The following is a 16,238-nucleotide window of genomic DNA, read 5'->3' on the forward strand; positions in this document are numbered from 1 at the left end:
GTGGAACCTCATGGACTTGTGCAAAGAAGAGTGATAAAACGTGTGCATGGAACGGATTGGTTGTCCCTGGTGGTCCTTGTGGCAAAGAGCAATTGGAAGATCTGTTTGTGTCGATTTGAGAGACCTGAAAAAGAACATTTAAGTGAGACACCCCTTGCCGGTCATATCAGAGGTTCTGGCTGTGTTGAGACGATCAAGTTGGTTCACGGTTATGGATATGTCTGTTGCTTACCACCAGGTGCCGTTGTAACAAGAGTGTTGGGAGGTTGGTGTTCATCACAGCGGAAGGAACCTTAAAGTACATTGGGATGCCTTTTGGGTTGGCTTCAGCTGCGGCTGTCTTTCAACATGTTATGGAGATGGTTTTGGAGGGTGTTGTTAATAACGTGGGTGACCTCATTTTTGCTGATTGTATCGAGCAACATGACATGGTGTTGAGAGAGTATTCTGGTTAGGTTATGTGAGGTTGGTTTAACAGTGCAGCGCTAGGTTATGTGAGGTTGGTTTAACAGTGCAGCGCAGGAAACGTAAAATTGGGGTATGTGAAGTAGAGTAAATTGGGTACAGGATTTTGGCTTGAGGAATATCTCCCAAGCACAGTTTGGTAGAAGCAATAAGTAAGGCCCCGGCACCGCAGGATGAGGATCAGTTGAGATTGTTTATGGGCATGGCAGAGTTTTGTCACAAATGTTTTTCATTATTTGCCCTCCTCTCGACTCCATTGAGAGCATTGCGGAAGAAGGGGGTTACCTTTTGTGTGGTCAGGTGAATGTATGGAAGCCTTCCAGGTGATGGGGATCTCTAATGCACCTTCTTTAGGGGGGTTTGTGAGTGGACGAAAGACATTGTTGACTGGACGCCAGCTTATTGGTTCTGGGAGCATCTTTGTCACGAGACGGTGGGAAGGAAGAGCATATGATAGCCTTTGCGTCTAGGCCATTGAGGGGTGCAGCAAAAAAAAAGTTGTTGGGGAGGGGGATGAGGGAGACGCACACTTTCGTGGTGTTGGGCCATTATACATTGTAGGTTCTTCCTGTGGGGCCAACAGTTTATAGTAAAAACGTATCGCAGACCTTTGCTACAGAAGTTGAATTGTGGGAGCTGGGACAAGGGTTTGCCCAGAATTTCTAAATGGATATTAGGATTGCAGAATTATTATTTCCAGATGTGCTATGTTCCCGTTAAGGAGAATGTGGTGGCAGATTCTCTTGTCTTCCGGTGCATTGTGGCAGTGGGGGTGAAAAGATGGAAGGAAAGGACCAAGAAATGATTGTTGACAGTATTGAGCAGAGTGCTTTGAATGAAGAAGAATGGAGGCTGGCGGAGAGAGATGATGTAGTACTTAGCAAAGTGGCGGAGTGGACGGTGACAGGGTGGCCCTGCAGGAATGATGTGGATAGTAATTTTGATCATTTTTATGAAGTCCGGGATGAATTGGCTTAGGTTGGAGGAAAACTCAGGAGTTTTAGTGACTCACTTATAAAGTGACTAACCCAAAGGTATTTGGGACAAACTAATAGAAATTGCTCACCAAGGGCATTGTGACGTCAATCGCACAAAAAGGTTCCGAGACATTTACTGGTGCCCAGCAATGGATGGTGGGGTAGATGGAGAAATAAGTAATTGTAGGAGCTGTTTAGCAAGTAACAAGAGTAGGGTCGTGTGCAAGACACCTCTCCGCCCTGTGCAGGAGGGAGCCTTGGCAAAAGGCAGCAGTGGACATAATGGGACCCATTCAAGGGCTGGGTGAATGTTTGAAGTTCATTTTTGTTTTAGTGGATTAACACTCAGTGTGTAGAGTGGAAGAAGGCAAGGGAACCAACCGCAGTGAAGTTAGTGGCATTTTTCGAGATTTTCTTTCGTGACGGGTTTCACATGGAAATTGTAACCGATAATGGCGTGCAGTTCTGTTCAGAAACGATGAGGAAATATTTGCTGTAGTTTGGGATTGAACGCACGTGCACAGCCCTGTACCACCCCAGTACGAATGGGCTGGTGGAATATGCCAATAGATTTCTTAAGGGTGGCATTCAACTGGCTATGAGGTTGGGGTTGTTGTGGAGTGCAGTTTTCAAACACACGGTATGGAGTTACTGCATCACACCCCACTCGGTTACTAAAGCGTCACCTTTGCTTTCATTGAAAGGACGCCAGCCGGGGGCAAAATAGTGTCTGGGATGGATGGGGTTGGCGTCCGTGTGAGTGTAGACTGAGAAGAGGTGGTGAGATTGGTGGAAGAGGCACAGTGTTAGTATAAGGTCGTGCTCGATGAGAATTTCATTGTTAAGGAACGCAAGTGTCTGGTTGGGGATTGGGTTAAGAATCCCAGGTACGGGGGTGGGTGGCCTGGCTGGAGGATGATGGTGGTGTGAGCCCGTTAGCTACACAGTGATTGCAGCCTCCTAACTACATAGATCACGGACAGAAAACGAGCGATGTGGAGATGAACTGCTGTGTGATTGGATCCTTGGCAACCCGAGATCCTTGGAAGCGGAACAGCCCCATGGTGAGCGCAGACCCTTGGGCCCCATCTCGTGGCTTCAGTGAGGGACGAAATGGAGGCCATGAGAGCGGGTTAAGGCCCAGTCCAGCTATATTCAGCGAAAGGGATTCTGACTGCAACAAGGGGAACCGTGTCTGATGCAGGAGCCAAGCAGAGATGGCGCCCTCAGCCAAGATACCGATCGGAGGAACAGAGACCTCCCTGCTGAAGCAGCTGCAAGTTGAGCCGGACAGAAGCTACCTAACGCTGGGGCTCCAAGGCGCAAAGCCTTGCCTCCATCTCCTAGAGACCACCAGAGCACTGAGCGGCTGGCGAGCTGAGAAATTCCTAGCGGGGAGCAGAGGGACAGATGATTGTGGCACGGGAGCTGCAACGTCAGATGCTGGGGGTAAGTCTCTCTCCCTGGAGCAAAGTGGAGCCATATGCCTTTTGAAGGCCCGGACCTTGCAGCAGTGAGTGAATGATGCGCTGGGTAGCATAGAGCTAATGGGGGGGGGTTCATATGTTCGCAGCCCAACGGATTTAGAGACTAAAGACCTGATCTTCCAGAAGTCCAGGGAACAATGCAGCCTGGAGTATAAAGGGTCCTCCCATCAACTGTTTCAGGACCTTTCTCAAGGGACAATCCAAAGAAGCAGGCTCATGAGGCCACTAACAAACCGGCTAGGTGACCAGGGTGTTCTATAAAGGTGGGGATATACTTTTTCCATCATGTTTCAACTGGAGGGAGTAAAGCACCAATTTACTTCCCTCCAGGCGGCAGCAGAGACTCTTTAGATACCGGAGACGGAAATGCACTTGCCTGACGATAGTTCCCGAGGACCTTCGACATCTACCTGGGGCCAATCTCACTCGAGGAAAAGCAAGAGGAGGGACCGCTGCAGGCCCTAGATGGACAGGCGAGAGAGGAGCGTGAACTCTGAGGCCCCCACTTGAGGGTCCCCCTCATGAGACTATGGTTGAAATGAGATGAGTATTTTGACCAGCAGTAAAAACAGCTATGAATCCTGGATTCTAATGGAAAAGACAGCTGAAAAAAGGCCAATAGGAATGCAACTGTAAGCAAGCAACAATAACGGCACTAGGAGTGTATGCCCTAATTCAGGCAACGGGCCTGATGTTCACCCCACAAGGGGTTGTTAATGTTGTTTGTTAGTTTTTCCTTTCTGTGGTGTGGTGTTTTTTGTGATTCAAGATGGTGGAAAACATGGAAAAGACTAGGTGTCGAACATTGACTTGCCGCAAATGGAGGCTGGTAGGGTGATTTGGTGGGAGGTCCGAATCGGAGGGGGAAAGAGCTGTGAATGGTTCTGAAGGTTGGCCAGGTCCAGTAGATATATTGATTACAAGAGATGGCTGATGTGAAGGTCGTGTCCTTGAATGTCCAGGGTCTAGACTCGCCAAGAAAGAGGAAAAGCATGCTAACCAACCATATAGACCTAAAAGCTGAAATAGCCCTAATTCAGGAGACCCATCTTTTGCAGCGACACTGGCCACAGTTGCGATCCCGCTGGTTGCCTCATCAATACTTCACTTCCTCCACTCAGAAAACAGGGGGGTGGGGGCTGCGATCCTTATAGCTAGCTCCCTTCTCTTTCAACAGGGGACGGTCCAAAGGTATTACCCAAATTGTTCGTTTACAATTGTTCGAATGAACAATTGACCGAATTTAAAGGGTCACAATTGACCTTTTCACAATGGACAGTATATATATATATATATATATCTGTTTGGTAATATATATATATAGGGTTTGGCGTTAGGTGGGGGTTGTTGGGGGTTTCCCCCCACATATATGTTACAATTGACCTTCACAATTCGGTCAATTGTGAAAAGGTCAATTGTAATTCGAACAGTTGTAAAACGAACAATTTGTATACAACCGGTCCAAAGGATGCCCTAGGTAGATATATTGTGTTGAACATACGGTTAGCAGGTAGAGATTTCACCTTTGTGTCCTGTATGGCCCTAATCATTACCAAGATCAGTTCTACTCCCACATATCGCTCAATTTCAAAGGGGAGAGCTTGTAGAGGCAGGGGACCTTAATGTAGTTTTGAAGGGGATCATTGATAGGACAAGCCCACTGACCCTAGCCGAGGCCTCCAAGGCTGTCTCTCTTAAGAAGGCTATGGGGGGCATGCATCTGATAGATATATGGAGACACCTACATCCCCAACAGCGAGACTACACACATTGTTCACCGTAATTACTCCCGAATTGACTTTTTTTCTGGTATCTAGGCTGCTGCTCCCAGGAATATCCTCCGAGGAGGATTCTGGCAGTGAACTATGACATGGCTCTCCGACATGGTCACACAGTGACGATACAAAATAATTAACAGCCCTATGAAATGGTGTCATACCCCCTATCACCGGTGAGTATTCGTGCAGGCTCGACTGTTTTAGGAACGTCTCATGCACTGAGCTTCTAGTACACCTTTCCTGCAACATTAGCACCTGCAGCTTATTCCTTTCAATGTACGCAAACAGCTTGTCAGACTTTTTCAGGGTGGTTTAGACCCCTGATGTTCCAACTAAAAAAAAGAAACACTTTGGACAGCCTCACCATGTTCATATCCCCAAGTGCGAAGTCGCAGAAATATCAGAAGCGTTGCTGCTGCATCGTGTATGTATTAGTGTGCTCACTAATCTGTTCAACAACCCATCACCCCCCGCCACCCGACCCTCAAAACATGCAATGTAGCCCCAATTTCCCTCCACTTCATAACCACTCCATGTTGCGGTCTCACAGCTATAGAGGGGCTCTGATGTATTCCCACCGTTAACTAGAAGGATCCTCAATGACAACATAACTGCAACTGTTCCTGATTGCAATCCTATCGTATGACGCTTTCTAGGCACATTCCTCGTCTCCTGTACAGGCTAGCTCTTTGGCAGGGAATGCATTAGGATGCCCGCTGCATAGGTTTGTGCGTTGAGGGCAAATAACCGAAAGCTGCAAGGTGTTTCATTTCCATCTTAGCAAACGATAGGCACCACTAAGGATTTTAAAATTGACTTGAATAGCAGTTCTGAGCAAACTAGCCTGTCGTTGATATAAAGGCTAACATTTTCATCGAGGTAGTTTGACTGCCACGTGCCTGTAATCGATAATAAGGTCATGTAAGCTAGTCCACTACAGTTCGGTTACGATTGGCAGGCAGTCTTTGGGCTTATTAGCTGCAAATAACTCAAATTGGCAGCAAAAGATTGCTTCTATGGACAGCACAAATGTTATTTAATAAAGGTTGCAAGCTTAACACTGCCCACAACAGCGGTCTAGTATTTTCCAAATGAACATTGTGTTAGGAATAGGTAGGCTAAAAGGGTCTGCGTTTAAGAGAATGCAAGTAAACCAAAAAATACGGGAGATGCGGTGGGACTGGTTAGTCCACCATGCACAGCAGTTGAGTAATAAAAAAACTCCACATACGGGTTCCCACAACTGAGGTGCCTTCCTGAAACAGTTGATGTAAGTTGAGTGCGCACATGATTTAGCATACATTTTGGCGGCAGGAGCTCCTTCCGCTAAAGGGCATGTATCATTGGCATTTAACACTCCAGGAAAAAGAGGGCTTTTGTGCATACAGTAAAATGTTTGTTAGCTTGCATAGCTAAGAAAAGCAGTTGCCAAACCACTTTTAAGCCTGGGCTTCACATTTTAAAGGACAATCGTAATCTAATTTACAGTATTGTGCCTGACACATGCCCCTGGTTGGGCTTGGTAAATGCTTATATTAGCTGTTCCGTAAGCATTGTGCTTGCTTAAGTAAGGAATTGCAAACCGGAGAAATTGGTGGCCTGAGCAGAATGGAACAAAGAGGGGGATAACGCACATTTAAAAATAAAGCTTCTTTGCTATGGAATATTGGAGGTAAACTCTCAGTATCAACTCTACTGAAAGTGTTCTCATGCAGTATTGCAGCCGCATTGACCCACCAGCAGATGACTAAATATCCCACTGAGTGGTTAATGCAAAATTTCAGATGGAATCCAAGAGGTGAGATTTCATTGATGGGAAGAGCGCAGAGAAGACCCCCTCTCCCTTGAATGGACTTTGAAAATACACCATTGGAAAGCCAGCAGCACCAGTTCTATGTGACGGGAATAAAAGCAGAGCCAGCTCCTGGCAAAGGGCAGCGTTAGCAAAATAATCAAGATCTAAATGCCAGAGACCCCAATAAAGCTCATTTGGTTAGTTCACTGTGTTTTGGCGCACTCATGGGTGTAATGAATTACTACTCTGGATAATACAATCGCACAGTTTGCCTGGGCATATCACTTAAAACGGTGAGCAAGAAAAAGTTCCCATGAGTAGGGAACTCCCATCCCCTGCACACTTTCACAGGCCAATAAATCAGCCACGAGTTTAAAGGTAGATCTTAAAATAGTTTGAGATTTAGGTAAATCAGTTCAGTTTAAAACTGTAGTCATAACACAAGGTATTCCAATAACAGTACATAATACATTTCTGTTCAGTAAATACATTGAATATAACCCAACGCATTTAGACACCTGTCTTCAACAGGGATCTTGACAAGACATTGATTCTATACATAATCAAATTTTAAAAAAAGGGTCTATTCAGTTCTTTTATGGTAATTTACTCAAACAGTTAACCATTTGTCTACTTCAAATGTAAACGTATATCTACCTTCATAGTCTGTCTGTCCACTTCAGTGTTCAAATAGTGCTCCTATCTGGAGCCAAGTGGTGTACATGTGTAGCAATCGGTCCCTGATTACCTACAAAATTAGGACATTAACATGAGATCTCTTTTCCTATTTAATATCTTCCGTTTCTCATCTACGTATGGAATGAAGTTAAAAAAAAAAAAAACCTCATCTTCACCTTAGAAAATGGAATTCTATTAATTCCATAAGTATAGCCCAATTTGTGATTGGGTGGAGTAGTTCTAATCCAATGTTGTGAGCATGAGTGGTCTTCCACCTCTGGATGCAATACATATTATAATGGAATATAAGGGGCTAGTGGATGGAAACCTCTAGATCCCTTATTAGGTAATCATGATATTTGTGTCAAAGTACTCACCCTGTCATTGAATTGTATGACTCAATGATGATCGAAGAAACTCCTAATGGTTGTTGTCCCCTTCATATGTGGTCAAAGATTTTAATTATCCTTCTCGATAAATTCTGAGTGTGGTGTACAAATGGCTTCACAAAATGTCCATAGGAAGTCCTTTAGTGAGCCAGGATACATAAAGAAGAAAGGGGAAAACTGACTTTTACTAAAAAGAGTATAGTCTTTACCTTATAAGTTGTCTTTCACTCTGATCTCTGTCATGACAAAAGCGGGAGCGCTTGAATTCCATGATCTCTCCCCGCTGTCTGTAAACACTGCAAGGCAAGATGGCCGCTTCAAATAGCGACGTATATTCATTGCGTCATGTCGTTATGATGGCAATGACGTCATGTTTTGAGTAAGCTGTAACCGTCTACATTTATATGGGAAATTAAGTGTACCTTCCCTCTGTGAAATACTGTCCCACGGCAGTGGATATTATTTGTAAAGCTTAATTAATTCTTCCAAAACTTTCTCGCCTCAATATGTCAGAACCAGGGATTCTACATTAAGGTGCTTCATATGGAAACTAAAGATCTCCGTCTAGACAGAGTACTCCCGGAATGGGGTTTAGCAAAACTCTTCCATTCACGTGTCTATCAGTGAAGCCTTATCAACCTCATATTGATTCTAGTGGTGTGGATTGCCTGGTTATCCCGTCATCCTTCTCTCATCCCTTGAAGTGTGTACCCTCTCTTGTCAATATGGTTCAATCAAACAATGTAAAGAGGTCAAATGCATAAGCAATTCTAGATTATTCTCCTTAATAAAGCCCAGCCCCAAGATATCTATGCACACTAAGTCCTCATGGATATTGGAGTTCAGAAAATAAATCTTGTCATTATGGTATCCTTTAACTTAGTATGTATATTGACAGTGTGTTTGTGATGACATGCACCATTTTGCAGAAAGCACATTTACATTTTTTGTTATCCGTTGCCAAGGGGCAAGTGCATTTCTCTTAGCATGAGTAGGTAAACTAAGTTACTCGAATTGCAGGTCTAGTGGAATGTTAAAGAATTTGCAAGGCCTTATTCATCATCTCACTAATGTCTTAAGTCAGCAGTCGAAAAAAAATTCTGTTTAAATGTTCATTGTATGTCATGGGAACAAATAACCACTGGTGACATTAGCAATGGTGTACCAATATTTTTAATCAAATGGGTTTGTTTGCTATACAAGAACATTAGCAAACTCTGCTGATCAGTTTTTGAAAACTAATTTATGCCTTGATTTTAAGTGTTTATGGTCATCTAATCCATTTGTTCTCCCTAAGTTGCTTGTTGATCCCTTGCTGACAAAATTGCCTTGGCCTCCCCACACCCTATTGTTGCCCACTCCCTTGTATATCTGCTGACCTCCGTATCCTACGACCTGTAAACTGCTCCATTGCTTCCCAAAGCTATCTCCACACTCAATAAATACCCTACATCAAACAACTGGAGGACTTTAGAAAGGACTACTCTTCCAGCAGGGTCCAACAAAATCTTCAAGCGCTGGAGTCCAGTGCAAGGTTAGAAGGAAATAATAAGCTGAGTGCCCCTTCAAAACAAACTACTCCCAACCAAATAAGCTGTAAAAATAAGCATATGTATAGAACACCACAGATGGGTCCCAAAATGAAGAAACCTAACTACGCAGGTGTACATAGAGAGAATATAAACATATGTTAGAACCAAAAGCAGTTATTATAATAGAATTTTAGATAATTGGAGCCTTTTTTTTATTTCTTGGATGCATGATGCTTATGAAAGCACATAATTGGCTTTTTTGGCCTCTGGTTCTTCGCCCAACTCCTCCTTGATCAGCCACTCTCCCCTTTGTCCTTGGCTCTGCGTCCTTCAGCCCCCTGATGCTTGGCTCACTTGCAAACCTGCCATGTATCCCCATGCCATATGTGACATTGTGAGTCAGTTCAGGCACTTCTTTTTTTTAATGCTGGGACTGGTTTTTTCGATCTTACCTTAACAAGTGTGGTCCTACAAGTCCCACCATGCAAAATGAAAATCCAGGACTTGCTCATGGTATTGTGCATGATAGGTGCCCACTTGGCAGCAATGCCATTGTGAGTTGCTCCTCTGGTCAATCGCCCCTCTGGTCCTTGATTTCCCTGTGGGCCACTCTCCTCCAGGCATACTCCCTTCTGGTCCTGGGCACTCTGGTGGGGGGTCACTCTCCTCTGGTCTTTGACATGTATGGTTCAACACCTCTGGTCATTGGCTCCCTTGCGAGTTGCTCCTCTTGTCCACCCTCTGGTCCTTGAATCCCCGGCGATTCACTTTTATCTTGTCCATCGCCCCAATGGTCTTTGGTTCCTTGGAAAGTCACTCTCCTTTGGTCAGTCAACCCTATGAATATTTGTTATGTGGTGGCCCACTCGCTTCAGGTCCTTGGTCCTTTTGTAGGTTGCTCTACTCTGGTCCTCTGCTCATATGGCCCATAACCCCTCTGGTCTTTGGCTCCCTTGTGAGTTGTTTCTCTGGTCCATCATTTGTCTGGTACTTGGCATGTGGTGCTTGGTTGGCTTTGTGAGCTGCTAGTTGATAGTGCATGTTGGGGTCCATTGTGCCATAAGGGTCTTTGAGGAGTAAGTGGGCACTCAGAAGGTAGGTCTCTGGAAACACACTAGAAACTATGGGTCCTAAATGTTTGCCTTTGCATGGTATCATTAGATTTAGCAACACAATCCGACATAAAAAAAATCAACTGTGCTGTTTTTCCTCTCCTTGTTGAGAATGTACCCAGTGATGTTCAACAGTCTTCAGATCCCTCCCCCTATGGTTCCATTTCTCCCCCACACACCCCACTTCCCTCTGTCTCAAGTCAACCCTCCCATGACCTTGCCCCCTGACTAAGGGTCTCTATCAACTCTTAAATGCCTAGAATTTGAGTCATTTAAAGGATAAACAGCATTTTCATTTCAGGCGCCGAATAGTGTCACTCATGGCCCAGGTGGGCAGTGAATACCAGGTGCTACTGTCTCGGGGATCCTCTAAGCGACGTAATGACAGGCACACCAAGTAATCCAAGAAGGAGCATAGCTAGGGCCAAAACGCACCTGGGAAAGCACGGTTCAAACAACCCTGTGGAACTGAACTGTGTGAAGTGAGCTGTCAAAGCCACCCACACCGTGCAACATTTTTGTACACAAATGACTTGATTTGCATACACACATTTGAAACATTTTACAAAAGCTGATTGGTGGGACTACTAAGTCAGTCCCCTATAGCCAGGCATATATTGAATTATTGTAATTGGTTCATGCTATCCTGGCCCCCATTGTCCAACTCCACCCATAGTGACGTCGCAAACCTTCGGCCACCGCTGCACAATTACCTTTAAATGCATTTCGTGATTGTGCTGACTACTGGAACTTTATTCATCTGCAATTGATCAGCCCCCATCAGACACACACAACATCGAAAACTTGGAAAATGGGATACATTCCCACAGCATCAGACCAATGAGATGCCCTGCAGACATCAGCAAGAACACAAAACACTGTTGCACCCTAGGGACGCCGAGACCTTTCCTGGTGATTCGGGCATTTAGAAACTGCGTACTTCACCGTGGTTGGTTTTTATTTGCCTGCATTTAATTTCTAATTCCCTACAAAGACTCGCATATTAGCGAGTCTCATTCCACTGCAGCTAAATTCTCCTGGGAACTGCCACCCTGCAACATTTCTCCAGCACACTGCTGTAGTTGAGCGCTTGACAAATTCATGTTTACCCAAGACATGAGGCCCGTGGCTGCAAAAAGAGAAGGCCTATACCCGAAAATGGCTGTTGTGTTGATCACACCGTGCTACACTACCTTTTATGCCCATTACCCCTTGTCCTTATGCCCTGTGTACCCACAGGAGTGCCTCCTCCCATGCTGCTCCCCCTCTTGCCCCTCCATCAGTTATGTAATTAATTGGTGCACCTCCCCCTTGCCCCCCCCGCTGCCCTTGGCAGCGCTGAATTTACACCTTTACCACATTTCCCCCTTCGATCGGCACCTTCTTGCTTGTGATTTTTTTTTTTTTTTTTAAAAGAAATATTATTTACCTCCTTGGTGATCCGCAACCTCTTTACCCTATCCATGTTCCCCTTGGTCCTCCTACTCTCCCAGTTAAGACTCGCACTCTTGCCCATCATCTGAGCATGCACCCAAAAGGAATCCTACTCATCCGGGGCATTGTAACCACTGTTGTGCATTATGCTAGTTTGCTCCAGACTGTGTTGAGCCCAAGTGTTTACTATGTGCCTTATCCCTCTTCAATATTCAGGGGCATTCCTGCCCCCCCCCCTTTTTGTTTTTGCAGTTTCTTAGTATTCGCTGACCAGCACAGAATTTGAGGAGCAACAGAATGAGCACTGGGACAGTTAATTTGAAAATGTTCACCAACCATATGATATGTCATTTATAACGCGCCTATACACAAGTTTTTCAAGGTACGACGAGGCAAGGGAGGGGAACAGAGGGAGGATGGAGAACGATCCTACTAGGCCAGTTGTCATTCAGATCGTGCAAGTGCGTGGGAAGGGGGCAGGGACAGTGCAGTACATGGGGGTGGGGGGATGATAACAATAAGTAAATAATAAACGGCCCATGCCGGGACCCAAGCAAAAAGAGAATCAAACCAGCTGTGTGACAATATTGCATTTGTTTCCTTGGTCATAGTCTCATGGAGTGTATGAATTTCCTCTATGGCCTCCGTCAAAGTTCCATTAGCCGTGTCATTGGCTGATATTATTGTGCAGCAGCTGCTCTCTATCTTGTGGTAAACGGCCCCCTCCATTGCAGTAAGCATATCCAACACTTTTCTATTCTGTAGTGCCACCAGTCTGACTGCCCAAATCTCTTCCCATACCGTATTTAGTCCTTTCTCGGTCGATTCTGCCAGTTGTAACAGCTTATAACGGGTCACCTGCAGCCATTTAGCATTAGCTGCTGTTTGGACCCCTGGAAGCAGAAGAGATGCAAAACACGTGGATGCCTTTTTGAGAAAAAGTGAAAATGTAGGGAGATTGCAGGCAAACATTAAGGCTCAATAGTTGATGCTGTGCCTGTCTCTTTTTCTCTTTTCAGTGCTGGTGCTCAAGCCCCTTGTATCCTTTCTTCCCCTGCCATCTTCCTCTTGAGCACCACAGGGTGATCACTGGAAGGAGGGCACCAATTCCAATCGAGGCACGACCAGGGCTGTGCACTGTCGATGCAGAGCAAACCCCCCACAACCTCCCACCAGTCGGGAGGGAGCTGGGCGTACGCCTGAGCCCGCGTGCCCACCAGTGGTCCATTACTGCCACCGTCCGCTCTTCAGTATTGGAATGTCCATCACCTTGGTGCAGCCAGCATTAGAGCCTAGGTATGTTGACCCTGTGTATCTGAAACATAAGGGAAATAGTGTAAGAGGCTTTGTGTACTGTTTGGTGTCTCATCTATCCAGGTTAACACATGCACATATTTGTTCCACGTTGCCTTACAGCTGGCATTGATTTATTCCACTGCATCATCTTCAAATTCCACTAACCCTTCTGCTCGACACTACCATTTCTCTGTACCCCCCCCCTTGCCCGTCATGAAAGACAGATCCCTCTATCCTCATTAATGGTTGCATGTGGCACCATGGAATATCATGTCCTGTTGCAACCAGCGCTGTACTCTGCTGTGCATTGTGAAAAACTGTCCCGCTCCTCACCCCCTGCATAACATATTCCATTATTGTATGTTTGGCAGCTTCATTTTGGCCATTCTCCCCAGCTGCATTCCCCAGCTGCATATAATTGTCGGCGTACACCCCCTCAACCCCCCCCCAATCAACCCAATGGACGGACACTGAATGACCTTGAAAATGGCTCCTCGTTTTGCAAAGTGACAGGTGCAGTAGGCACCCCCTTCCTCTACTATGACCTCTTGGGGAAGGAACAGCTTGGGTGCACCTGTGATGTATGGGATGGATGAGAGCGCACAAGTAACATTTGCCCTCTCCCGTCCCACACGCCTCATACCATCTTACCACACTTCTTTTTTTTCTTTTCCAGCAATTTCAGTTTCTCTAACCTTACTGCCATGTGGAAGACCCAACCTCTCACAGAGCTTGTGCAGATAGGCTGTTTCCAGGCCCTGAACTATGCAGATGGAGAGCCACATTGTAGTAATTAAAAAATACCATGGCAGTGACTCTTAACTTTTATTTTTGCTTACTGAGCTGTAAGTGCAATCTGTCTTAAATCCCAACCTCTGCCACGAGTGTGACTAAGTGGATTCCTCCCTGCCGCTGCAGAAGTACAGGGATGAGTAGGGGCTAAAATGCCCACTTAGAGTGCTAGAGACCTAGAGCAACACACTCCTAAAAGTAACGCATTAATAGCTAAGAGATGCCTCATTTATCTTTGGTAGTATTGTGGTGTAAGAGGATTCAATTCAGCACTACAGCCAAGTTAACGCCTAGTCTAGAATACTGAATGAAAACCCTTATTGATATATCTTTAGGTCCAGTTCATGCGTTCTGGATGACTACCCTTGTATAACACCCCTCTCTTGGAATCCCCCTGACCCCACTGAGCCAAGAAGTAATTCTGTTTTGCAAGTTTAAAAGGTTTATTTGATAAATTAAAATATATATCACACTTTTTAATAAATTAATAATTGAATATCACACTTAATCTGATATGGTAAATATTAACAACGGAGAATCTGGCACTAGCACACTTCTTTAATCACTAATGAGTTGACATGAAATGGATAAGGTAGCACACTGGTAAATAGGAACAAAAGTATAATGTGGTAGAGGATGCTTTATGTAGGCTCAGGTGGATGCAATATTCAATGAATGCAGTACAGAAAATACGCAATATGATTTCAACCAAACAATGTAATCACTTTTCTCTGGCTACTCCCCTCCCCCCCTTGATGCAAGGCAAGGAAATGGAAGGAAAACACACAGTTCTCAGAAATGCAATCAACTGTAATTCAGTTCAATCCAGCAAGCTTAAACAGAAGTTTGAAAACACAGGCAAATGCTTTGATAGGTGCTAGCAATGAATGAGAAATATGCTGGAAACGCTCTTAATTCCCTTTTAGAGGTTCAGGATGAGTGGTATCTAGTTAATATTAGTCCAGGCTCACACTAGCAATGATGCAGGGATAGTTAGCAGGTTAAACGAATTTCTGGCAAATGAAATCAGGCAGCAGCAGTTTTTTTACATGTGAAGAAATTGCAAATCGCGGCAAAATTCGCGGATGCGCCGAGCGCTATTACAAAGGAACCGCAAGGACTATCTCTACCGTTTTGGGGTCCTAGGAAAGCCTGGGATCTCAGCTTCCAAATGAAAGTTATTGCAAGTCTCTAGCCCAAACGGTTGCGGAGATATGAGTAATTTAGTAAAGGTCGTTTTTGGTTTTGTAAATTTTAAACGCACACTTTTTCAAAATGACAAATTTTACTAGAAATGACAGGTGACAGATAGGAGGCAGTTCTACTTAGGTTAAATAGATTGAATTAGATGAATTTAAACTAAGAGATGTGTTCTGAGTTTTGCTAAGTACTCACAAGAGATTTTGAACAGGAAAGCGACTTGGTCACGATCTTCAGTCTGGTCAGGTCTTTCCGGATTCTGCTCACAGCGCCTGGTCTGGTCTCGGCTAGGCACAGCACTGCTTTCTCTCTGGTCTGGTCTCTGCTAGGCACAGCACTGCTTTCTCTCTGGTCTGGTCTCTGCTAGGCACAGCACTGCTTTCTCTCTGGTCTGGTCTCTGCTCTGGATAGATTGAAGTCTCTAGTTTGGCTTTCTGGAGTTTGATGGAGGTAAGTATGGATTTTTCCGGCAGGGCTTCCAGCGGCAGATGAAATTGAATCTCTCTATGTGTCCTGACTCTCTGCTTTTATCTGTTTCTTGAGAATGGGTGTGTGTGTTGCATCACTAGACTTGCCCCTCTCATTCGTCATTGGTCAGGCTTCCATTCCTCCGCTTGATTGGCAAACTGAACTGTGAGTCAGATTGATGTCATTTTATGATCTCTTGAAACAACCTCCCTTATCATCTGTGCACCCAAATATATATATGATCAAAATCCATACTTCAGAGTTACACAGTTGTTTGAAATTACATATACATGGTGTGGCTGAATTTAGCCATGTCTATGTCCAAATCTGCTCATTCTCGGAGCTTGCATTCAAAGAGTGTACATAATTGACTTTTTAACTGCTTTTTCAATTTCCGACATGGACCCAACTTTACATACATGTGTGCAGGGGGTAGGGACATTAACTGATGAAGTTTCAGATTTTTAACATGCACACATTTAGAGTAATATCCACTTTTCCGCTAAAACCCCCCTGAACATACCACCGGTTCCTACCACGTCTTAAACTGTGGGCAGAAAAATCACAAGAATTATGGTATCATTTATAAAATTTTCACATGTCCGCACTATGAATTATCCCCCTTTTAATAAACCATATCCTTGCTGCAGGGGTGTGTCTTTTCAGGTCACATGGTACAGAAACCAGTCTTTCCAGTTTCTGCCAAGCCAGCTTGCTTCTCACAGGCAGTGCCCCTCCCAGCTTCTCCAGGAGGAAGCCACTTTTTACGACGTCTGTAATAAAAACCTTTGCCTGAGTGGAGAGGGCTTTGTTCACTCTCTGGCAGAGCACAGGA

At 44.8% G+C, this 16,238-nt stretch overlaps 1 protein-coding gene across 2 annotated transcripts in view; it reads left to right on the top strand.

Moving 5' to 3' along the window:
- Window positions 1-16,238, top strand: part of DNAJC19 (DnaJ heat shock protein family (Hsp40) member C19) — a 164,279-nt gene that overhangs the window by 7,038 nt on the left and 141,003 nt on the right. The window contains exon 1 of one of the 2 annotated variants that reach the window (XM_069647700.1): window positions 12,707-12,943. The exons of the other annotated variant lie outside the window; for it this stretch is intronic. Within the exon in view, the coding sequence (XP_069503801.1) occupies window positions 12,906-12,943 (38 nt within the window). The 5' untranslated portion in view covers window positions 12,707-12,905. Of the gene's footprint in view, window positions 1-12,706; window positions 12,944-16,238 lie in introns of those variants that run through there. 2 annotated transcript variants of the gene reach the window in all.

This window comes from Ambystoma mexicanum, chromosome 2q (genome assembly GCF_040938575.1).
Source record: "Ambystoma mexicanum isolate Mex_15411 chromosome 2q, UKY_AmexF1_1, whole genome shotgun sequence".
NCBI lineage: Eukaryota > Metazoa > Chordata > Amphibia > Caudata > Ambystomatidae > Ambystoma > Ambystoma mexicanum.